This window comes from Nyctereutes procyonoides, unplaced genomic scaffold (assembly GCF_905146905.1).
Source record: "Nyctereutes procyonoides isolate TBG_1078 unplaced genomic scaffold, NYPRO_anot_genome, whole genome shotgun sequence".
Taxonomy (NCBI): domain Eukaryota; kingdom Metazoa; phylum Chordata; class Mammalia; order Carnivora; family Canidae; genus Nyctereutes; species Nyctereutes procyonoides.
Window position 1 is genome coordinate 6,544,824 of NW_026575132.1, and position 23,423 is coordinate 6,568,246.

Sequence of the window (23,423 nt, forward strand, 5' to 3'; positions counted from 1 at the left end):
TCTTTCCTTCCCACATTAATAGACTTCACTTCCATCAAGCACGTGTCTCTTTGTCTTCACACCACACGTGGTTTCTCCCTTCCTTTGAACTAGAACTTTGGGGCTTACATTTAGAATTGTTTCTCCTACCTTCCCATCTACCCTCACCCCTCTCCTTTTTGTCCAGCAGGCAGCAGATCATAAATATGCATGGGAAGTGGGGGACAGAGGTAATTTAATCCTCTGGGGACGCCTGGGTGGCTCAGCAGTTGAGGCTCAGGGTGTGATCCTGGGATCTGGGATCGAGTCGGGCTCCTTGCATGGAGTCTGCTTCTTCCTCTGCCTAGGTCTCTCTCTCTCTCTCTTTCTGTGTCTCTCATGAATGAATGAATTAGTAAATAAATAAATAAATAAATAAATAAATAAAAAAAATATTAAATAATCAGAGACCGTTTTGCATGCTTTTGACACCTCTCTCTTTGCATGGCAAAGTTCTCATGGTACCTAGTGATTTAGAACATTGACACTTTTAATTTAAAAAAAAGCTCCCCTTGCAGAGTTATTGATGATAGAAACTTAATTTAACAATAAAAGACATAATTTGTTTTATAACATTTTCCCTGAAAGAATTCCAAAGGGCTCTAGAAATGCTACCTAGTTCTGATTCCTACACCAAATGCCCTTGTCTTCTATTTTTAGGTGAAAGGGAAATTTCTAGTACCTTGCTCCCAGTAAGAAGATAGAGTGAAGCTCCCTCACCAGGTAGGGTGAAGAAAACCTCTCTTTGGGCCACAGTAGCTGCAGCCCTTGTAGCTTCCAGTGGAGTGTAACCCTTTGCATTCAGCGGCTGGGATAAAGCACATTCTGATTCCTAACTGCTCCCTCAGGGCTCCTGTGATGTAGCTGACCCATGTTCTTGGATCCTGGAGGGTTAACAGCCTGGTTCCTGCTTAGAAAAGAGAGAGAGAAAAGACAAAGAAAATGTGCAATTATGTTAATTTTCTCAAATTGGGGATGGAGAGTGTTCCAGGAAAAAAAAAATTTGCTGAAACATGATACCAGTGCCTGATTTAAATTGGTAAAAATTAGATCTTTAAAAACCACAAAATAATTATATGCAATAAACAACATAGGACACAATTTTATATAATGGCAACAAGAGCTGATCCTAAAATAGAATTATCTATATTGAAAAAATTTAATAGTAAAAAGTACTTTGATTAAGGAATCTGAAAAATAATCCTCACAGTTTTATGCTGTTTCCTACACCAAGTCAGTAACAACTTAAAGGGACCTATCTCAAGAGGAAAGGCAACTTTGGAAGAATAGAAAAGACCAATGTAGATATGGAGTTCATTGACTGAGAACATCTAATTTTCTTCAAGGTTTCTACTGAAATTATTTCAAGAACTGGTCCCACAAAGGGTCTTTGGCTGGAAAAGTGGAAAACCAGGGAGCCTGTGTCTTACTTCAGCGATTACTGTTTGTTCCTGCAAGTGTGTTGCACGGGAGCATGACAATACCAGGATACACACGGGAGTTAGGCCAGGGCACCAGCACTTTCCCCACCACGTACTGTGGCCTGCACTGCCCAGTGGGGGAGGAGGATGATGATGCATAGCATGTTCTAGTGTCTTTATTTTTTAAAGATTTTGTTTATTTTTTTGAGAGAGAGCATGAGCCAGGGGAGGAAGGGGCAGGGGTAAAGAGAGAGAGAAGCAGATTCCCCACTGAGCAGGGAGCCCCATGTGGGGCTCATCCCAGGACCTCGGGATTATAACCTGAGCCAAAGGCAGACACTTAAATGACTGAGCCACCCAGGCGCCCCTCTAGTGTCTTTAAACAGCTGCACCAGCCCCAAAGACCCATTCTGAAGACTATCTCCTTCTCACATCTCGGAACATATCTCATTCATTTGGCCCCTTAAACTTGGACATGATCCTTTGGACTGTTCTAGCCACTGATCTCACGGCTTATGTCACTCCTAAGCCTTTGTCTTGCCTTTCTCTTGGCCTCACATAAATAGCTATTCTCTTGACCACTGCCACATTTTCCCACTATGATTAGGCCTTCCATCCAGAGCACAGGCCCCTCTGCTTATGTTCCAACCTGTGGGCACCCCTCTTAGCTATTGGGCTGGCCCCAACGACCTCTAGTGTTTTAGCATAAGAAAAGTGACACCATCTGGAAATGGTCATTAATGTTAATTTGGAAAACTGGGCTATTTTATTGGAAGGGGCCAAATATGACATACCCAAACACACTCACACATCATTTATCGGGTCATGCAGGTACTGTCTGAGGTACTGGAGAAATAGACATGGAGTAGGAAAGGAGGCAACAGACCTATGTGTGACCAAAATAAATGCCAGGGTTCTATGAGGCCTATCTCTGTGTGGGAAACACAGTCTAATTTCCAAGAAGTACTTAAAGATATATTTCATATTTGTTTCTCAAAGAATATTAAACAAGTCCCAATTCGATTCCCCATATTTAGAGATTTGGATTACCCAGAGGCTCTCATATGTTAATCCTCCTGATGTAGGAAAAGACATTAGGGTTTGAAGTTGATAGCCAAGAAAGAATTCTTGAAACATCTTTGGTCCAAAAAGGTGATTTTATTAAAGATGGGGACAGGACCTGTGGCAGAAAGCGCTGCACTGGGGTCACGGGGAGTGGCCCATTATATACTTTCAAGTTGGGAGGGTGTTAGGGAGAGCATAAGTCTCTAAGGAATTTTGGAAGCAAGGTTTCCAGGACTTTGAGAGGATTAGCTATTGTTGGGAAAAGGTCATTTATTACCATCTAATAAAACCTTAGACATGAGACCCTTCAGATGTATATCAGTAGGTCCTATGCTTAGGGGAGGATTGCCAATGTGTATCTTGGGGGTTTAATGATAAAGGAAATTTTTTTTATAATAAATTTATTTTTTATTGGTGTTCAATTTGCCAACATACAGAATAACACCCAGTGCTCATCCCGTCAAGTGCCCCTCTCAGTGCCCATCACCCATTCACCCCCACCCCCCACCCTCCTCCTCTTCCACCACCCCTAGTTCGTTTCCCAGAGTTAGGAGTCTTTATGTTCTGTCTCCCTTTCTGATATTTCCCACACTTTTCTTCTCCCTTCCCTTATATTCCCTTTCACTATTTTTTATATTCCCCGAATGAATGAGACCATATAATGTTTGTCCTTCTCCAACTGACTTACTTCACTCAGCATAATACCCTCCAGTTCCATCCACGTTGAAGTAAATGGTGGGTATTTGTCGTTTCTAATGGCTGAGGAATATTCCATTGTATGCATAGACCACATCTGCTTTATCCATTCATATTTCGATGGACACTGTGGCTCCTTCCATAGTTTGGCTATTGTGGACATTGCTGCTATAAACATTGGGGTGCAGGTGTCCTGGCGTTTCATTGCATCTGAATCTTTGGGGTAAATCCCCAACAGTGCAATTGCTGGGTCGTAGGGCAGCTCTATTTTTAACTCTTTGAGGAAACTCAACACAGTTTTCCAGAGTGGCTGCACCAGTTCACATTCCCACCAACAGTGGAAGAGGGTTCCCTTTTCTCCACATCCTCTCCAACATTTGTGGTTTCCTGCCTTGTTAATGTTCCCCATTCTCACTGGTGTGAGGGGGTATCTCATTGTGGTTTTGATTTGTATTTCCCTGATGGCAAGTGATGCAAAGCATTTTCTCATGTGCTTGTTGGCCATGTCTATGTCTTCCTCTGTGAGATTTCTGTTCGTGTCTTTTGCCCATTTCATGATTGGATTGTTTGTTTCTTTGGTGTTGAGTTTAATAAGTTCTTTACAGATCTTGGAAACTAGCCCTTTACCTGATACGTCATTTGCAAAAATCTTCTCCCATTCTGTAGGTTATCTTTTAGTTTTGTTGACTGTATCCTTTGCTGTGCAAAAGCTTCTTATCTTGATGAAGTCCCAATAGTTCATTTTTGCTTTTGTTTCTTTTGCCTTCGTGGGTGTATCTTGCAAGAAGTTACTGTGGCTGAGTTCAAAAAGGGTGTTGCCTGTGTTCTCCTCTAGGATTTTGATGGAATCTTGTCTCGCATTTAGATCTTTCATCCATTTTGAGTTTATCTTTGTGTATGGTGAAAGGGAGTGGTCTAGTTTCATTCTTCTGCATGTGGCTGTCCAATTTTCCCAGCACCATTTATTGAAGAGATTGTCTTTCTTCCAGTGGATAGTCTTTCCTCCTTTGATAAAGGAAATTTCTAAAGGAATCTTTATATGTTAAAGAGGACTAAAAATAAAATAAAGTAAAAATAAAGAGGACTTACAGGATCCTGGGGGTTGGACTAAGACTATCCGTTGCCTTTAGCAAAGTATTAACATTGAGCCAGTTGAATCCCTAGGGGAATGTCACTGCCTATTTCAAGGGCTTGTCAATGGGCTGTAGGTAGTAAGGAAATTTAATAATTTCTCTTCTGTCATTGTTTCCCACATAAGTCCCAAACTCTTTTCATGCCTGTTTTTAAACCACTTAGAACAGATCCAGAATTAGGCCAGCCCCAACTGTCCTTTGGCTTGTGACAGGGAGGAGATGGGGATTGAGGAGCATAGACACAAGGATATTTCATCTTCATCACACATATAATCAAATAATTACAATAAGTGATATAATCACCACTGCTACAGGCATATGCATGGCACCTTGGAAACATGGAGGAGGAAACAATTATTTCTGCCCTTTTTTTTTTGTTTTAGGTAAAACTTTAGGAAACACCTGAGAAGAAGTGACATTTGACCTAGGTTTGGAGAGTTGAGTTCAATAGACATAAAAGGGGAGGTGGTTCCAGGGAGGAAGACTAACACATATAAAGCCGGCAATATGTGTGAGGAGAAGGACTTCAGTCCTTCCCAAAATATCTATAGTTTAGCATGGGTGAGTGGTACAAGGCATGGGAAATGAAGATGAAGAGATGAGTGAGTTTTGCAGGTCAAAGGGCTTGATTTTAAAGCATACAGATTTTTCCAGCAATTTTTTAAAAAGATTGAAGCAGGATAAGACTGTAGGCAAGGAGATTATCAGGGTGCCAATTGCAGTAATCTAGGTGTCCTATGATGAGGGTCTGAAACAGGAGTAATGTATAAGGAAATGAGGAAATTGATCCAAAAGACATTTAAAAGGCACAGAAGAGGGGGAATCCCTGGGTGGCGCAGTGGTTTAGCGCCTGCCTTTGGCCCAGGGCGCGATCCTGGAGACCCAGGATCGAATCCCACGTCGGGCTCCTGGTGCATGGAGCCTGCTTCTCCCTCTGCCTATGTCTCTGCCTCTCTCTCTCTCTCTCTGTGTGTGTGATTATCATAAATAAATAAAAAATTAAAAAAAAAAAGGCACAGAAGGAGGGGTGCCTGGGTGGCTCAGTTGGTTGAGCATCTGACTCTAAATCTCAGTGTCTTGATCTCAGGGTTGTGAGTTCAAGCTCCACATTGCCCTCCGTGCCCAGTATGGAGCTTACTCTAAAAAAAGAGGAAAAAAAAGTCGCAGAAGGAACAGGACTTCATAACCCATTGGATAATTATAAGCAAAGGAGAAGGAGAAACCTAGGATGTCCGTCTGGTTTTTCAGTGTGGGGACAGGATGAATTTTGATGCCGTTGAATATAATAGCTGTGGGTTGTTCAAAGGAGAGAGGAAATGTCTTTGAGTATCTATGAAACAACAAGCTGGTGGAGATAGCTTTATACGCAGCTTGAAAGAGTTCTGAACTATGGAGCACATTGCCAACTGACATCCCTCTGACATCGTCCCGTAATGATGAGTGACAACCTTAATTTTGAAAGTCTCCAGTAAAGGTCCTTTACAATCAGTCTCGTATCAACCACTTCTATGTTAACTTGACATTTTTTCCAGTAATTTTTGATGATCTGGAATTTGTCATGCTGCAGCTAAATCCCATTTATTTTCTTGCTCAGAGGAGAAAGAGCACATCTTAATCTCTTCTGGATGAAATTCTTCTGGTGGAAGGATCAATGACGCACTCAGCCTCCAATCATGTTTATTTCCTGCATATGCAAATACCTAGTTCTCTCCTTCAGTTGCTGCAGGCAGTTGGCAGCTACTTTGTTGACTAACAGATCTACTCTAAGAACAAAAAAATTGTTAGAGCTGGAAGGATGTGAGAAATTATTGACTCAAATCTCCATATTTTACAGTTCATGGAAACTTTAAACTATTCAGGTTCAGCTCCTTTTACTCTTCCAAAAAGGATGTGTTCTTCAATTCTTAATATATCTGTGGTTTTTACTGGAGCATCTCCAAGTTTTCCTCATTTCTCTCTAACTATGGAGCTTGGAGCTAATTCTAATGAATGGTATTAACTTACCACTAAACGAACGGCTGATTTACCTCCCAGGTTCCCGTTTATGTATTCCAGCCTCTTTTCTTTTTAGAAGTTTTATTGCAAAAACAATAAACATAAACGTGACCTAAATTCAGAACAAAAGTTTCCCATAACTCTGTTGCATAATTAAATCAACGTTTTAATTTGTCTATGTTACATTCTAGCCTTTATTCATAAACATTAAATTTCTAATCTATGTTTGTGATATGAAACAATTTTATATTCTACATTTTATATTTTCACTTAAGATGATGCCAGGCACATTTTCCCATTTACAATTTCCCATTTCCCACTACAATTTCACCACACCCTTACACCTTCCTCCTTGAATATTGTAGGTTAAGTCCTGTCACAGCTTTGTCCACAATCATGCAGCAGTTAGACACCTATAAGCATATATACAGATTTTTCATTGATGGTTGGGATTGTAACCATAAACATTTCACTGAAACTTGCTTTTTTTTTTAACCATACCTGATACTGCTTAACCATATTTATTATTTTTAATTTATTTATGATAGTCACACAGAGAGAGAAAGAGAGAGGCAGAGACACAGGCAGAGGGAGAAGCAGGCTCCATGCACTGGGAGCCCGACGTGGGACTCGATCCCGGGTCTCCAGGATCGCGCCCTGGGCCAAAGACAGGCGCTAAACCGCTGCACCACCCAGGGATCCCTATTTATTATTTTTAATAGCTTTATATTATTCCATAGTAGGGATATAACAAAATGGCATTCAAATTGTCTCCAGTTTTTTCTTTCCCAGTATCAAAAAATGCAATCATCAAGGTGCCTGGTTGGCTCAGCTGATAGGACATGAAACTCTTGATCTCAGTGTTATAAGTTCGAGCCCCACATTGGATGTAGATATTAGTTAAAAATAAAATGCAATAAGCATTTTGGCATATATGTCACTGCTTTTCTGAAGGACTAATATTCAACTTTAGTTGCCAGGGAAGTATACCAGCCAGCAGTAATATCCTTAGACCTGTGCCCCATACCAGAAGGCAATTGCTCTGGTCCTCCTTCAGTTGTGTTCCTCCCCATGGGGCAAGGAGTTCATGGGCCGACAGGGATGTGCCCAGTTGTAATCCATAACCTTCTATTAGACTTGGGGGTATAGCTCAGTGGTAGAACATTTGACTGCATAACCTTCTATTAGACTATTTTCATATCTAAGATGCTGAAATTCCCTACTCAAAAGTCTTGATCCTAATAACAGGGTTACATAGGTTATTTTCTTAGGTCCATCCTCTTGAGGTAACTTATGCCACCACTGCAAACACCCATAGGCCTGAGTGTATCCAAGGCGCTGAGTGTATAAACAGAGCTTGGCCATGCAGGCTAGGGTGTCCATATGTGTATTCAAGACTCCTCTCAGTGAAGAATCAGGCTTAGGGTAGGAAGAAACTGCAGTGAGTCATGAGCCCTAGATTGAAGATGGGAGGCAACCTTCCCTGTGCTCCTATGGTCTGACTCAGAACTCCAAGGAGGGCAAAAATTTTACATATGAACCAGTTCTTCTACATTGTCATAAAGGCATACTTGTCAAGTATCATGATAGAACATATTTTACTTACTGGTTATTTAGCTTGTTTTTTCCCCCCTCATTTTTAGGTATTTAAACATCTGGTAAAAAGCCTCCATTTATACTTTTTTTTTTTTCCATTTATACTCTTGCTCAAGATTTGAGAATATTAGAGGTAGGCCTATTAGGTGGTATCTATTTTGATTAGTTCTGATTGGTAGGTATCTGTGCCAATATTGGCTCTTAAATATTTCAAATATCACCCTTGCTTAACTGTAATTTTATTTCTACAGAATTGATTCCCCAAAGTAAGATTGCTTGGTGAAAGGGTATGTGTAATTCTAATTTTAATGGATATTATCATATCCCATATTTTATCATTCACATTTAATGTCCCTAAAGTTGGGATGCATCTTATAATCAAAGAGAAGAAAGTACTGAATTATTGTTTAAGAAAATAATGGTACATTTTTGCTATAGACTGAATGTTTGTATCTCTCCAAAATACGTATGTTGCAGCCTAATCCCCAATGTGATGGTGTTAGGAAGTGGTACCTTTGGGAGGTGACTAGGTCATGTGGGTGGAGCTGTCAAAAGAGACCCCTGAGAGCTCTCCTATCTCTTCCACCATGTGAGGATACAGAGAAGATGGCTGTCTATGAAACAGAAAACAGGTTATTACCAGACACCTAATTTTATGGCACCTTTTCTTGCAATTCCCTGCTCCAAAACTGAGAAATAAAGGTTTGTTGTTCAAGCCACCCAGTCTATGCTATTTTTGTTATAGCAGCCTAAATGGAGGAGACAATCTTACAACTGCCATCTTAGATTTGATAAAATACAGTATTGTACTAGCAATTCCCATACCCACTATCACTGTAGGAGAATTCCTGTTTTTTGGCTTGCACTATATAGTATCACTATTTTAAAAAAAAATTGTCAATATCCTGAGTAAAAAACAATACACCACTTGCTTTAACTTGGATTTCCCTAATTACTAGTGATGTTGAGATTTAAAAATATATACTTATTAAATACTTAACTTCTTTTTTTTAAAGACTTATTTGTTTTTAATAAGTCTTTTTTAAAATTTTATTTATTTATGATAGTCATCACAGAGAGAGAGAGAGAGAGGCAGAGACATAGGCAGAGGGAGAAGCAGGCTCCATGCAGGGAGCCCGACGTGGGATTCGATCCCCGGTGTCCAGGATCACGCCCTGGGCCAAAGGCAGGTGCTAAACCACTGCGCCACCCAGGGATCCCCTACTTAACTTCTTTTTTTGTGAATTATTGATTTATATTACCTTTCCTATTTTAAATTGTTTTTTCTTACTTTTATGATCAATTTATAAAAGTTTTGATTATATTATAGATGTTAAACTTTTATCTGTGCATTCTATTGTAAACAGAAGTTGCACAGGTGAGAAATGAAATACAAGGGAATGGGTGATGATTCACCCTCAGATTTCCTACAGTGTGGAGTTGGCTTTTTTCTTTTATTTATTTTTTTAACTCTTTTATTTATTTATTCATGAGAGAGAGAGAGAGAGAGAGAGAGAGAGAGAGAGGCAGAGACACAGGCAGAGGGAGAAGCAGGCTCCACGCAGGGAGCCCGACGTGGGACACGATCCCGGGTCTCTAGGATCACGCCCTGGGCTGAAGGCAGCACTAAACTGCTGAGCCACCCAGGCTGCCCTGCCGGTGGAGCTGGCCTTGATCTCAAGCTAGGCATTCTTTGACATTTCCCCTCTGGCTTCCCAGGGAAAAACAGGAATTCTACAGGCATTATGGGGGATGTGATCAGGGAAATCCCAATAACTAATGAAACCAGAGGCCTTGGATCCCTACCTCCCCCTGCCAAGATTAGACAGGGAGAAACAGAATCCAACAATATATAAAAAGGATTGTACACCATTACCAAGTGAGATTTATCCCAGGTATCCAAATTGATCAACATAAAAAAAATCAATGTAATATATCATATTAATAGAATAAAGGACAAAGGACAAAACCACATGATTGGTCATCTCAAAAGATGTAGCCAAGCATTTGGCAAAATCCAAACCCCTGTCATAATTTTAAAAATTCAACAAACTAGAAATAGAAGGAAACTTCCTCAAATTGATAAGGGCATCTGTGAAAAATCCACAACTAATATCATAATTAATAATGGAAGACTGAAAAAAAATAATGGAAGACTGGATTCTTATCCCCTAAGTTCAGGAACAATATAATGATGTCCACTCTCACCACTTCTATTCAACATTATATTGGTGCTTCTAGCCAGTGCAATGAGGCAAGAAAAAGTAATAAAAAGTGTCCAGATTGAAAAAGAGGAAGTGAACTATCTCCATTTTCAGATGACATGATATTATATATAGAAAATCCTAAGGAATCCATTAAATAAAGGAGTTCAGCAAGGTTATAGGATAAAAGATCAAGTTTTAGAAATCAACTGTATTTCTATACATTAGCAATGAAAAATCTGAAAATGAGTTAAGAAAACAATTCCCCTAACAATAGCGGCAAATGGTATAAAATACTTAAGAATAAATTTAACAAAAGAATTGTAAAATCTGCAGTGAAAACTACCAAACATTGCCAAAAGACAGACGTAAATAACTGGAAAGACATTCCATGTTCATGGACCAGAAAAGTTAATATAGTAAATTTGGCAATACTCCTCAAATTGACTTACAGATTCTGGATGTAAGACCTATACCAATTAAAATTTTTTTTTAAAGATTTTTTTATTTTAGAGAGAGAGAGTGTGTGTGTGAGTGGGGTGGGGGCAGAGGGAGAGAGAGAGAGAATCTCAAGCAGACTTCATGCTGAGCAGAGCCCAATGCAGGGCTCCATCTCAAGACCATGAAATCAGGACCTGAATGGAAACTGAGAGTCAGATACTTAATGGACTTTACTCTTTACCTATAAAACTCTTAAAAGAAAACATAAGAATAGATCTTTAAACTTTGAATTAGGCTGTGGTTTTCTTTAGATATGACACCAAAAGCACAACTTTGGTGTCTCAAAGGACACTATCAAGAAAGTGAAAAAACCGGGGATCCCTGAGTGGCTTAGTGGGTTAGTGCCTGCCTTTGGCTCAGGGCGTGATCCTGGAGTCCTGGGATCGAGTCCCACGTCGGGTTCCTGGCACAGAGCCTGCTTCTCCCTCCTCCTGCGTCTCTGCCTCTCTCTCTCTCTATCATAAATAAATAAATAAATCTTAAAAAAAAAAAGAAAGTAAAAAAAAAAACAACCAGTAGAACGGGAGAAAATATTTGCAAATCCTATATCTGATAAGGGACTTGTATCCAGGATATGTAAAGAACTTTTACAACTCAACAATAAAAAAAATGACAACTTTAAAATGGGCAAAGGATTGAACAGACATTTCTCCAAAGATTTACAAATAACCAATAAGCACAAGGAATGCTCAACATCCTTAGTCATGAACCAGTAATGCAAATCAAACCACCGTGAGATATCACTTCATATCCACTAGGATGGCCATAATAAAAGTAAATGGGGAATAAGAAGTATTGGCAAGGATATGGAGATATCAAAACTCTCATATATGTGAAATATTTTGGCAGTTCCTCAAAATATAAATCTAGAGTTACCCAGCAACGTCAGAAATTTCACTTCTGGGTCTATACATAAGAAAACTGAAACACAAAAATCTGTACACAAATGTTCATAGCAGCATTATTCATATAGCTCAAAAACAGAAACAACTCAAATGTCATCAGTATATCCATAACAAGTATTATTTGGCTATAAAAAGGAATGAAGTAATGATACATGCAAAAACATGGATAAACCTTGAAAACTTCATGCAAAGAAGCCAGTCACAAGGCCATATAATGTATTATTTCATTTTTAAAGGAATGTCCAGAACAGACAAATTCATAAAGATAGGAAGCAGATAAATGGTTGCAAGGGAAGAGGAGAAGGAGAGTAATGGGGAATGACTGTTAATGGATATGGGGTTTCTTTTTTGGGTGGTGCAAATTTACCGGAATTAGATAATGATGCTGGTTATGTACCATTTTGAAATCACTAAAAACTATTGAATGTTATACCTTAGAAGGGTGGATTTTATGGTATATCAGTTATATTTTAATAAAGCTGCTATTGGAAAAAAAAAGTGGCTGCTGGTTTTGGACCACGGACTATAGTTTACCAACCCTCTGTTGCATATGAGTATTTACAGTCATAGAAGACATGGTATTGAAAAAAAAAAGGTTAAGAAAAGAAAAATTGGCATTAGCAGTTTGTTTTCTTCCCAAAATAGATAGCACAGTAGGATTATGAACTCTAGAGTCACCTGACTAGGTTTGAATCCCAGATCTGCCACTGGTTACTGTGTATTTTGGCAAGTACTAATAAATAACATCTACCTTGTAGGGTCGTTGCAAGGATGAAATGGGTTGATACATGTAAAGCACTCACAACAGTGCCTGGCACACAATAAGCATGCAGTGAGTATAGGCAATTTTTATTCTTCCCTCCAATTGAAAAAATTGCTTGACTAATTCAATAAGATGATTTTTATTTAGTGTTCTAGTCACAACCAACAGCTTAATAAGAACATCTTCTGTTCCCGATCCAGGTCACTATCAGATCATGAGGCTGGCAGCAAGAAAAATGAGGATGGATCATTAATATACAGTAGAAAATATTTCTTATCTCTATGAAATATTGTTAGAAAAATATGTTCTTATCTCTAGAAATATTGTTAGCACCCTGAAAGGCTTTTCTTTTTCCATATCTAAAATATATTGTGGGAAATTAATTAGTTTTCTCAATCTAATTTCTAGTGTCAGCTGTGACATTACAAAGCCAACTCCCAGATGGTACCAACTGAACCCTTTATCAGCTTTGTTAGCACTGATGCCAAAATGAAACTGGCCCAGCAGCCGAATCAAAATTTACATGCTAATGGATAGACCCTTGTGAATGAAGTTAAGTGGAAAATCAATCATTAGGTAACATTCTTCTAACAAAATTTTCATAGATTTTAAGTAATGATGAAATAGCAAGGGGTAAACTCAAGACTGAAAAGCCAAGTAAAATAGAAGCATGGCATGGACTTAGAAATGGGGAAATCACTTCTAAAAAAAGAAATTCAAAAGGGAACTGTAAACCCAAATTAGCTTTCTATCTTTTTAGTTAAAAAATTAAGATTTTCAGGAAAAGTGAATATTTTAAGGCAAATTTACTTTCACTTAAGAAAGCAAGACAGGATCCCAATGATTTTAGTCTTTTGTCTTCCAGGGAAGGCCCACTGGGAAGTAGTCAGTCTGTCATTGTTATCCCTAAGATGTTTGTCTGACCCACACACTCCTTTTGTTCATTCTGCAGCTCTTAACCATCTGTCATGTTTTCTGGAGTGCCTCAGAAACACATTTAGGTTAAACCATATGGTCCTAAAACCTGTCATTGTATTATAATCAAGGTCTGGTTGGGGTTTTCACTTGGTTTTTGTTTGTTTGAGCAGAAATGTACTTGATCATTCTTACTTCTTTAAAAGCTTCACTCTAATCCTGGAACCAAACTTCAGTCTGATAATAAATCGGCTCTGAGGCTGCATCTACTTAAACCACCTGAGTAAAGGATACTTGGAAATGGTCAAATTTTCTCATCGATTTTGCTCCAATACTATGTTAAACTTTGAGCCATTTGTCATGTTAGCCTCCTCAGTTTTTACTTCCTCACCTCCAGCGCTTTTTCCTTCAGTCACCTACTCCTTTACTTTGTCAACATCAGAGGGGCACCACCTCTGCAAGCTTGACCTTGGGCACCCCATATTTCGCTCACCCACTGTGGTGCTACAACTCAGCAACTCTTCCAGCTTGCCAAGACCTTCAGTGCAGTAACTATTTCACTTTTTCACACTCACCTCCCTCTTGTAACAACCAGACAAACGATGAAACAAGCCACTGTGCCCTTTGCACCATGGACCCCACTCAGCAATGAAAGGAACCCTCACAACAGCTTGGGTGGGGTTTCCATCAATTCCCTAGGACTGCTGTAACCAATTAGCACGAATTTAGTGGCTTTAAAAAGAGGAATTTGGGGACGCCTGGGTGGCTCAGCGGTTGGGCATCTGCCTTCAGCTCAGAACATGATCCTGGAGGCCCGGGATCGAGTCCCACATCGGGTTCCCTGCAGGGAGCCTGCTTCTCCCTCTGCCTGTGTCTCTGCCTCTCTGTTTCTCATGAATAAATAAACAAAATCTTAAAAAAACAAAACAAAACAAAACAAAACAAAAAACCCAACCCAGTTTAGAATCCATGATCTACATGGTCACGTCTGTTTAAAGCACCATAGTTCCATAGCTCCCCTCGGACCTACCTGGCAAAGCTCTATCCCTGTTGAAATTCCACCATTTGCTTACTCTATGCCTACCCCAAACAGCTGATGAAAAAACCCACCAGAATGACGAGGATCATTTAACTTAATGGTCATAAGACTCAGATGTACTAAGCCGTACTCAGCAATCCTCCTTTTTTGCTCTAAAATGTTCCTTCCAAAATTACCGTCCCTTTGCTTCTCAAACTGTCTTCCTGCTCTCCCGCAGACTCTCCCTCAGCATCAATATGATAAAGCATCTCCTATCTTAAAAAACAAATACTCTCTCTAGTTTCCAGAGCTGCCTCTTCTTTTTGTCTCCAGCTTCTCTGCTTTCTTTCTGTCCTCTCATCCTATCCCCTGGATTATTGTCCCCACCAATCTGATACATCTGCTCTTGCAAAGGTCACTAATAAATTTTGTGTAAGCTAAATCCAGTGTCACTCTATTATACCTTATTTGACCTCCCAGAAGCTATTGAGACAGTAGATATGACTGAAACTCCTTTTTCCATAAAATTCTCTCCCAGGTTTCAGAGATCCCTTGTTCTCTTATGTTTCCTCCTTCCTCACTGGCCACTCCTTCTTGATGGTTGCTGCTAAGTCCTCTCCTCTTCCTGACCTCTAAATGTTGGTGTGTCCATGACTCAGCACTCTTCTCTCTCTACTACTCCTAAGGAAAGCTCCCATGGTCATCTAGAATTTCATATGACCTCAGCCCCTGCCTCTCTGCCAAACTCTATTTACTTGACATCAAACCATCAGCAAGTTCAGCCAACTCTACTTTCAAGGATACTCCAAGATGGCCAGATTCTCCCCATTTCCCTTGTTGCCACACCAATGCAAGCCACCATGTTTACTTGTCTATACTACTGCAGTGGCCACTGAACTGGTCAGTGGGGTTACTTTCTTACCTCCCTACAGCAGCCAGGGTGATCTTTTAAAAATGAAATAGGACCACAGCCATCTTTCCGTTTAAAAATCTCCAGTGGATTTTTATCACATTCAGAATAAAATAGAAACTACTACTTCTGGCTCATAAAATTTAATAAGGTCTGGCCTCAGATTGATCTCTGATCTCTACAAGTCTCCAGCCATGCTGCCCCCATATCTGTTCCTGGAACATGCCAAGCTCATTTCTGCCTTTGGGTGTTGGCACTGACTGTTCCCTCTCCTCTGATCTTTATATGGTTGGCAACTTCTTGTCATTAAGATCTGAGGTTAGATTTTGTAATTCTTAGGAAATCCAATGGTAAGAAATAGGAGTTGTTCAAGTTCTCAAACTTGTTGTGTGCTTTCAACTGAATATAAACATGGGTAAGTTTTTTGTACTCTAAGTGCTGCTTCAACATTTTTACTTTTGAAAATTATAAACTTCTTCTAGAATTTAAGCTTACTTCATTAAATTGTCACTGGTCTATGTGATGGCAGCCACAAAGATTTAAAAAACAGTATACTAGAAATTGTGTCTGCCAGTGCCCAGAGAACCATGTGAGACAATAAGGCTTTGTTGCCAAATCTTGCTATGTGACTGTGGGCCAAGTGCCTTATCTTTGTGAACTGGGTTCCCCCACCCGTGATATAGATACAATCCTCCCCTGGTTAAGGCAAGGGAATGTATATCTGCATATGTGCATTTGTGTGTTTGATAACAGAAGAATTAAGTGTTTGTCTCAAGTCTGTGCAGTATTTTTTCCCTTTTCCACTCACCTGCATGTGATCTTTTCTGGCAAAACACACAATCAGGGACCATTCTTGGTCATTGCTTCTGAAATTCTTTTTCTTAAGCTTGTAAGTGCTCTTTTATTGGGGGATACACGTTAGAGCCTGTTTAGGCAATCCCTGTGAAAATAGATTTAAAAATATGGCTGGCTTCACAGATAATAAATCGATGAAAAAATGATTCTGAAACAAGAGGCGAGGAGGCAGATGAACAGTGAGGTTGGGGAGCGCAGCACTGAGGGTGGGGTAGTCTTATGCTGGGCTTGGTGGGACATTGGGTATCCCTGGCCTAGTAAATATTAGTACAGTAAATGCTAGTAGCAAACCCTCCCACCCACCAGCCACTGGGCCAGTTGCAAATGCTCAAGTTTCCAACCACCCCCTGGAGTGCTTGAAAAATTAAAGAAGGGCACAGCCATTATCTTTGCTGCTTCGTATTTTACAGCAAATGTATCTTTTGTATGAAATTTGCTAGAGACAATTCATATAGCACTTTTACCCACAATATTTTTATGTTAATAGCCTTTTAGCTTAATGCCTTTGTGCCTTGCAAGCTAATTCTGGAACACATTAAGTGTGTTAGGCAAGGGATAGATATATGGGGATCTAATGCTACTGAATGGAATTAGAAGGATCCTTTGAAAAGCAGTTTGGAGACACAGGGCCCCACATCAGTGTTCAACAATATAACTACTGCCATGGAGGCCATTATCTCCTTTCTCCTTCCTTCCGAGAACACAAGTGAAATTTGAAGATCCCTATATTTTTCTTGAATTTAGGAAGTAAACCCAAAAGTAAACAATTTCCTTAGCAAAGAAAGAAGCAAGCAAGAAGTTATCCTGGGAGGATGCTACAGTGTCTGGAAGGACATTGTGATAGATCCAGTGTGATAAATTGCTTCCTAAATAGTTGCCAGTGATTCCTGCCTCCTGGTAGTCACACCCTATCCCCTTGAATATGGAACAAATTGAGTGACTTCCTTCTTATAAATAAAATATGGGAAAATGATAGAATGGCACTTCAATATTCAGTTTAAAAGCTGTCATTTCTGTCTTGCACTTTCTCTTTCTGGCTTTTCTCAGCCTGCTATGCTGGCTCTCATCAGGTAAGTTGCCATGTTGTGAGCTGCCCTTTTCTGGAACGGCCCACTTGGCATGGAAGTAAAGGCAGCTAACAGCCATCAAGGAACTAAAGCCCTCAGTCCAACAACCCATGAAGAATCTACCAACAACCCATGAAGAATCTGCCAACAACCATGAGTGGGCTTAGAAATGGATCTTTCCCCGGCTAACACCACGATTACAGCCCACAGCCCTGAGACAGAAGACCCAATTCATCCATGCCTGGACTCCTGACTCTCAGCAACTGTGAGATAATAAACATTTGTTGTTTTAAGCCACTAAGCTTCTGGGTAATTTGTTACATGATGGTGGATAACTAATGTGGCCACTTCGCTCTAAAGTACCAAAAGTAAAAAAAAAAAAAAAGTACCAAAAGTGCCCACCTGTGGTACGATTCAAGCTTTATAGTCTTCACGAATGAAAAGCACCCACATTTGTCTATTTGAATGAGGAGTGAGACACTGCAAAGTGCAAAAACTCCATGAACATCTCTAGCAGGAAAAAAAAAAAAAAACCCAACAACCATAAAACATTATTTCCAGGATGTCACACACAAAAAAGCATATAGGTACAGGTTGTGCATTCACATCATCAGTTATACACATTTGAGCAAATTATATCATTTCTCTGCGACTCCATTTCATGAAAAAGATGGTGATGGAGTTGGGCTAGCATCCTACGGCACTGTGCTTTGAGGAACTCAGGAGGTCCCTACTCTGAAAGCTCTTTCTTGTCAGCCGGAAACAGTGCTACTGGGAATTTGTTCCTTAGTGCTTCTAGGGACTGTCCCTGAAATTATTATTAATGGGAGAAATTTTGAATGGTAAGACAGAGGAAATTGTATAGTTACTTCTAAGAATATTGCAGAGAGGTGGGGCCTTGTGTTGTTGTAAAGCAGCTGAAGGGTAGTAGTGGCAGCCACAAAAAGAAGTGGGGTTGATTTCACAATTCTAAGGACCTATTAGATGTCCTGCTTTCTGATACATGTGATCTACACAGTCACATTCCCCCTCCCACCACGATTGCTAGGGAGCTGGAGCAGACAAATGTTCAGTCACAGCCTCTGTATTAAATTTTCTGGTTCCCATATTTGTATTCTTTTTCCCTGTTCTTGTTTTTCTACTTCTAGTTTATCACATGTCCTTTGTTGCAGGCCAGCTCAAATCCTTTACAGAAAAAATTGGAGGCATAAATGAATATAATATATACAAACATATGTATTTGATTGGCCCCACCCCCAATTGTGATGTCACAAACAGAAATAGAAATCTGGACATTTTCTTCTAACTTGATTATTGATTTTCAAAATTTAAGGGTCAATTTGCCTTTGGTGAAGACAAAGATTTAAATTTGCAGAATAATTGGTAAAATTGCATAAAGTGGAAAAACTAAAGACAAACACAAATTGCAACAATATCTGTACCGTTTTTATTTGTAAAAATAACCATCTGAATGCATTTCCATAGTATATTACAGTTAAGTACTTCATTACATTATTAGCATTCAGTAGTTGAAAAAGTATTAAACTGTGCTTGAAAAGATTCAGATTGGTTCAAAGTCATTCACTGAACTAAAAGTCATTTTCCTCATTTTTACAGTCATGACATTTACCAGAGTCATTCAACTCCAATTTACATAAGAAAACATTACAGACAAAATCCCACTGAAAGCATCAAACAGTATTTTATGCTGTTACAAATATGTTATGCAAAATAGAACACTGGCACCAGGTTTGTATCATCGTGCTTTGCAAAGATATATTGCACATGCTAAAGCATAAAATATGTAGACAAAACTACCAAACAAAAGATATTTGCATTGAATTTTTAGATCACTGCATAAGAAACGCATAGAATTACATTTTTACACACACTCAGATTGTCACTATCTTAAAACGCTTTTCCCCTACAACATTGACCTATGGTTTGTAAGAAGAAAGCATTTTAGCACTGCAAAATTAAACAGAATTCCTATAGAAAACTTCGGCATTTTCATTTTCATTTCAAAGCAGGTAGAGGGGAAATGGAAAAAAAGACACTTTATACATTCAAAGAAAGGCTGAAATGAAAACTCACTGGTATTATATTGCTCTGATAACACTCAAATGAAAAAAATACAAAACATTTCACAGAACATTTTCAGAATATACAGATATAAAAAGGCACTCTAACTTCATATTACAAGACAAAAAAAAAAAAATAAAGGGATGAGCTCTTCAACCAACGCAACAGATAAGCAAACCAAGTTGCTTGACAGTACAGAGAATAACTAGTGCAGCAAATCCATTTGATGTTCTTTTTCTAATTTAATAATAAAATAAAAAATGAAGCAGATGTTTACTGCCTAAAGTACCAAAACATACTATGGTGCCCTTTTAGTAGTGATAAAGAGAAATCCCCTGAGCTTTTTACTGTAGAATCATAGCAGGTTTTAGGCAATTTGGAGATAGCAACGTATTTCCCAAGGACAGGCGGACACGGCGAACGGGTAAGTGCAGGGCAACTTGATCACTGTGGCTCTGCTTAAAATACAGACTAAAAATAACACTGGAAAAGCGCTAGACCACGAAGACTCAGTTAAAAGCACAACATGTATTTTTGTTTTTCTTAGAGAGCTACACTGCAAATCTAGTTTTATTTCTAAGAGATGTACTTAAAACACACAGAACTCCTAGTTTTTGAAGTCATTTCCTAAAGAACAAAATGTGGTCTTGGGGAATGGACAGACAGAGAGAAGGGTTTGATGCAGTGAACCATCACAGCGAGTGTGACTTCATTCTGTTCCTTTGTCCTCCTCCTTTCTAGCTGTGAGACAGTGGGGAAAAGTCAAAATGCAGCTACATGGAGAGAAACATCCCATGGCCGGCACTGCTTTGCTGCAATCCTCCTTGTTCTTGTGCTACTCTACGGGAAAAATGTGAAGGCTGCTTCACCAGTAAGAGTGGGCCTCTCATTTCCTGCTTTGAAAGCCAATGGAGCAAGATTTCCATTCACTTCTAGAAAAAGACACCACAGTATATCGTGCTTTTTTTTTTTTAGCGTTGGATCTCCCTTACTTTCAGTGTTTTGGTAAAGAGAAGGTTGTTATTGCTCATTAGCAATTTACTTAAAAAAAAGTTCATCTTCTCTAAACAAACAAAAAAGACAGAGGAAGGAGGGGAACACAACACCAAGAATCCAAAAAACAATGTTGGTGGTGTCAAAAACTTCCAGTGAAATTATGACCATTCGATTAAGTCCTTGGAACAAGTTCTCATTTGTGAAGGACCCAAGGTGAGTTTTTAATTAAACTGGGATATTCAAAGAGTAAGAGTAAAGTCTTTTACAGTTAGATGAAAAATATAATACAGCATGTGTATTTGATCCAGATATGATAGCACACGGTTTTAAAAATATCTCCCATACACTATAAAAGAGAATTTCCAGGGCGAAATTGGAACTGATGATTAAATGTCAGAGTCCTGACAACATGTTTCTCTCCTGTTTCTTCCTCAAGTGTAAAGTAGCACTCGAGCTGGGGATTTGTACTTCTTCGCCTGGTACGTGTGCTCACACACTGACATCATTTCCCAGTAGGTTATTGGGACCACATGAGATCTTCAGTGCGTTCAGAATAATTTCCATACATTTCTTTGGGCCTCCTTTGTGCATACGATCCACCACACACCTCCATTGTCACCTCACAGAAGAGCCTAAGGGCTGCGACGTCTCCTAAGCTGGCAAGGCCACAGACTGGGGCTGAGCGGTGGAGTTGACCCCTCTCCACCCGATGTGGAAGGACCTGAGGGTCAGCTGGAACCCTCAGCGGTAGAAGTGCCGGGCTTGGCCCCAGGACCGCCAGCTAGCCCAGCCAGGTCCTGCGTGTTTTTCTGCTTTTTTGTTATTCCCAGTAAGACACACAGCAATTAAAACAGAGAACAAACAATGGATGTTTCCTCGGCATTTGTTTCATTTCAAATAAATATAAACACATTTACATCAAAAGTATATGAACATTTTCTCTAGTTTGGCAAAAAAATAAGCCTTGGTCAACACGTCATCAGTTACAAATGTTACGTCATCAACTAGAAATCTGTGTCATAAGAAATATAACAAGACCGTTACACAAAAAGATTACATTTTAACTCCATAGAAAAGCTACTTCAGTTCTCACTTCCATTTTGAAGGAAAACATTTTAAATTCTTCCATTTTAGACTGAAGCATTTTGGTCCTCATGTATAGCTGGTTGATGAACTACAGACATATATATATGTATATATATATGTGTGCGTGTGTATGTGCATAACGTTTAAAGAGTCTCATTCTTCTTTTTGTACAGCTATTCCAGGTGCAGAACGGGGTCCATTTGACCTAGAAACTTTGGCAGAGGGAGCAGACACAGTATTCACTATGTTGATTTGATCATCAAGCAACCATCAATTGGCTTTAATTTCCACATCACCCATGTCTACCTTCTGTTTCGCACCTTGTTTCCTTCTGTAGTCACACTTCCACTCACTTGGCATGACCTTGGCTGAGAAGCTCATTTAACACTTTACTACTGATAATGCTGTGGGTTCTGATGGTTCTAAGAAGTTAGTATCCTGATTTAAGGATGAATTAACAAATAAATAAATAAAGGGTAGTCTCATATTAAATTTGCATATGTCTCAGAGTTCTGGCGCAATACAACTTTTCACCTGAAACTTTATTAGCTAGATTTGGATTCAATTGGCCAGGTGATAATTAGTCCTAGGCTTGTTAAAAGGCGCACTCGTTGCCATATTTGTGTTAAGTGAAGAAAGCAACTTCAATTTCCAGTGACTTTTTCCCTTCATGTGGCAACTTTAATAAAATCCTGGGAAAGAAGTTCTGGATATTTAAGTGCTTACTACAGAGAAGATATAAATCATTGGACTCCCTTAAAAAGATTACTACAGGCATCATTTCTGAAGATGAACACATTAACCTTTGGCTTCTAGTGAGGAAGTAAACATCAAAGTGAGAAGAGGTCTGAGGCGACACGTATCCCCCCTTGCCCTCCCCTCCCAGGGGACACGAATGTCACATTGATCCACTTCTAAGAACTCACTGCTGAGTGAGTATACGAAAAGAAAAATTCTTCATAGAGAACAGCTCCCTCTCAATTGCATTATGCCAAACAAAAAAGAATTAAATGCATTTTTTGACTTCTTACTTAAAATGAGAGGTAGACTTGCACAGAAGTATCTTAGATCTAGGGAAAACATGAAAACAAATAAAAACTGGGGCCTATCTGTGTGAATGCTTTGCCCTACCGCCTAGCTGCCCTTCCTGGGTTTGATTAATTCCTTTTATACTGGCTTCTGGAAGCCCAGGCCCATAATAATACTCGAACACAACATAAACCTGGAATTCAAGTTGTTTTTTTTTTTTCTCCCTTCTTCTAATACGGGTGATCAAGGAAAAGCTTCTACAGTCCAAAGTCAAAACGTTTCGGAATCAGAGTCATTTTCGTTGTAGCCCTCCTCTGAGCCTATGTTGTTACTGCACAGGCTAACCATGCTACCCAGATTGGAGAGGGTGGTCCTGCTCAAATTGTCTTTTTTAAAACAAACGAAGTTGACAGCCGTCATTGTACTGGAAGGAGAAAAAGGCATCATGGTAGCCAAAATGAGGGCCAGGCAGTCAGCCACGTCTTTGTTAGGAGCGCAAGCCAGGGCCGGGGTATGACCTGGGCGTAAATGCAGACAAGGCCATGGTTAGTCCAGGAAATCCAAAGGCGGCGTGAGCATTCCACAGTACATCTCGTACGACCTCACACGTGGAGATGTATGTCCAGTTAGAAATCATGCCAGGCAAAGAGGAGTTAACTTCCCACAAGTCATGCTAGGGGTGAGGCTGGAGGGGGTCAGGGAGGGGAGACATTTTATGAAGGGGTCGTGGTGTTGGTTTTTCCGTCTACATGACAACAAGCACTAATGTTACCCGAAGTTAGGCAGGTTTCTAGTCTTCATCTAATGAACAGAAACACAAGGAGGCAGGGGTGGGACACAATTACACACACACACACACGCACACACACACAAAACCAGTAACAGGACAACCACAAAGGTGTTTCCACTTGAGAGCACACGCACACCATGCGCCTCAGGCTGGGGCCAGAGCACTCTCATTCTGAGAACAATGACTTTCCCGAGTAGGTAATTGTGTGTCAGATTAGAAAAGATATTGAAAATCTAATGTCTGTAAAGGCAGTTTTACTGTTATATATAGGTTTATAAAAAGTATATACCAATTAACTAGTTCTAGAAAAATGGAATCATTTGAGCAGATCAGACACAGGAAAGTATTGGTTGTTTGTGGTTTAAAATATACTATCGT

At 39.6% G+C, this 23,423-nt stretch overlaps 1 protein-coding gene across 2 annotated transcripts in view; it reads right to left on the bottom strand.

Annotated features, from left to right (window-relative positions):
• Positions 1-18,486: 18,486 nt before the first annotated feature.
• ANKRD44 (ankyrin repeat domain 44) overlaps positions 18,487-23,423 on the bottom strand; it is a 317,550-nt gene continuing 312,613 nt past the window's right edge. The window contains exon 28 of one of the 2 annotated variants that reach the window (XM_055345366.1): positions 18,487-21,438. In XM_055345366.1, the coding sequence (XP_055201341.1) occupies positions 21,380-21,438 (59 nt within the window). In that variant the 3' untranslated portion in view covers positions 18,487-21,379. Of the gene's footprint in view, positions 22,774-23,423 lie in introns of both variants that reach the window. The other variant, XM_055345365.1, reaches the window with a different exon arrangement.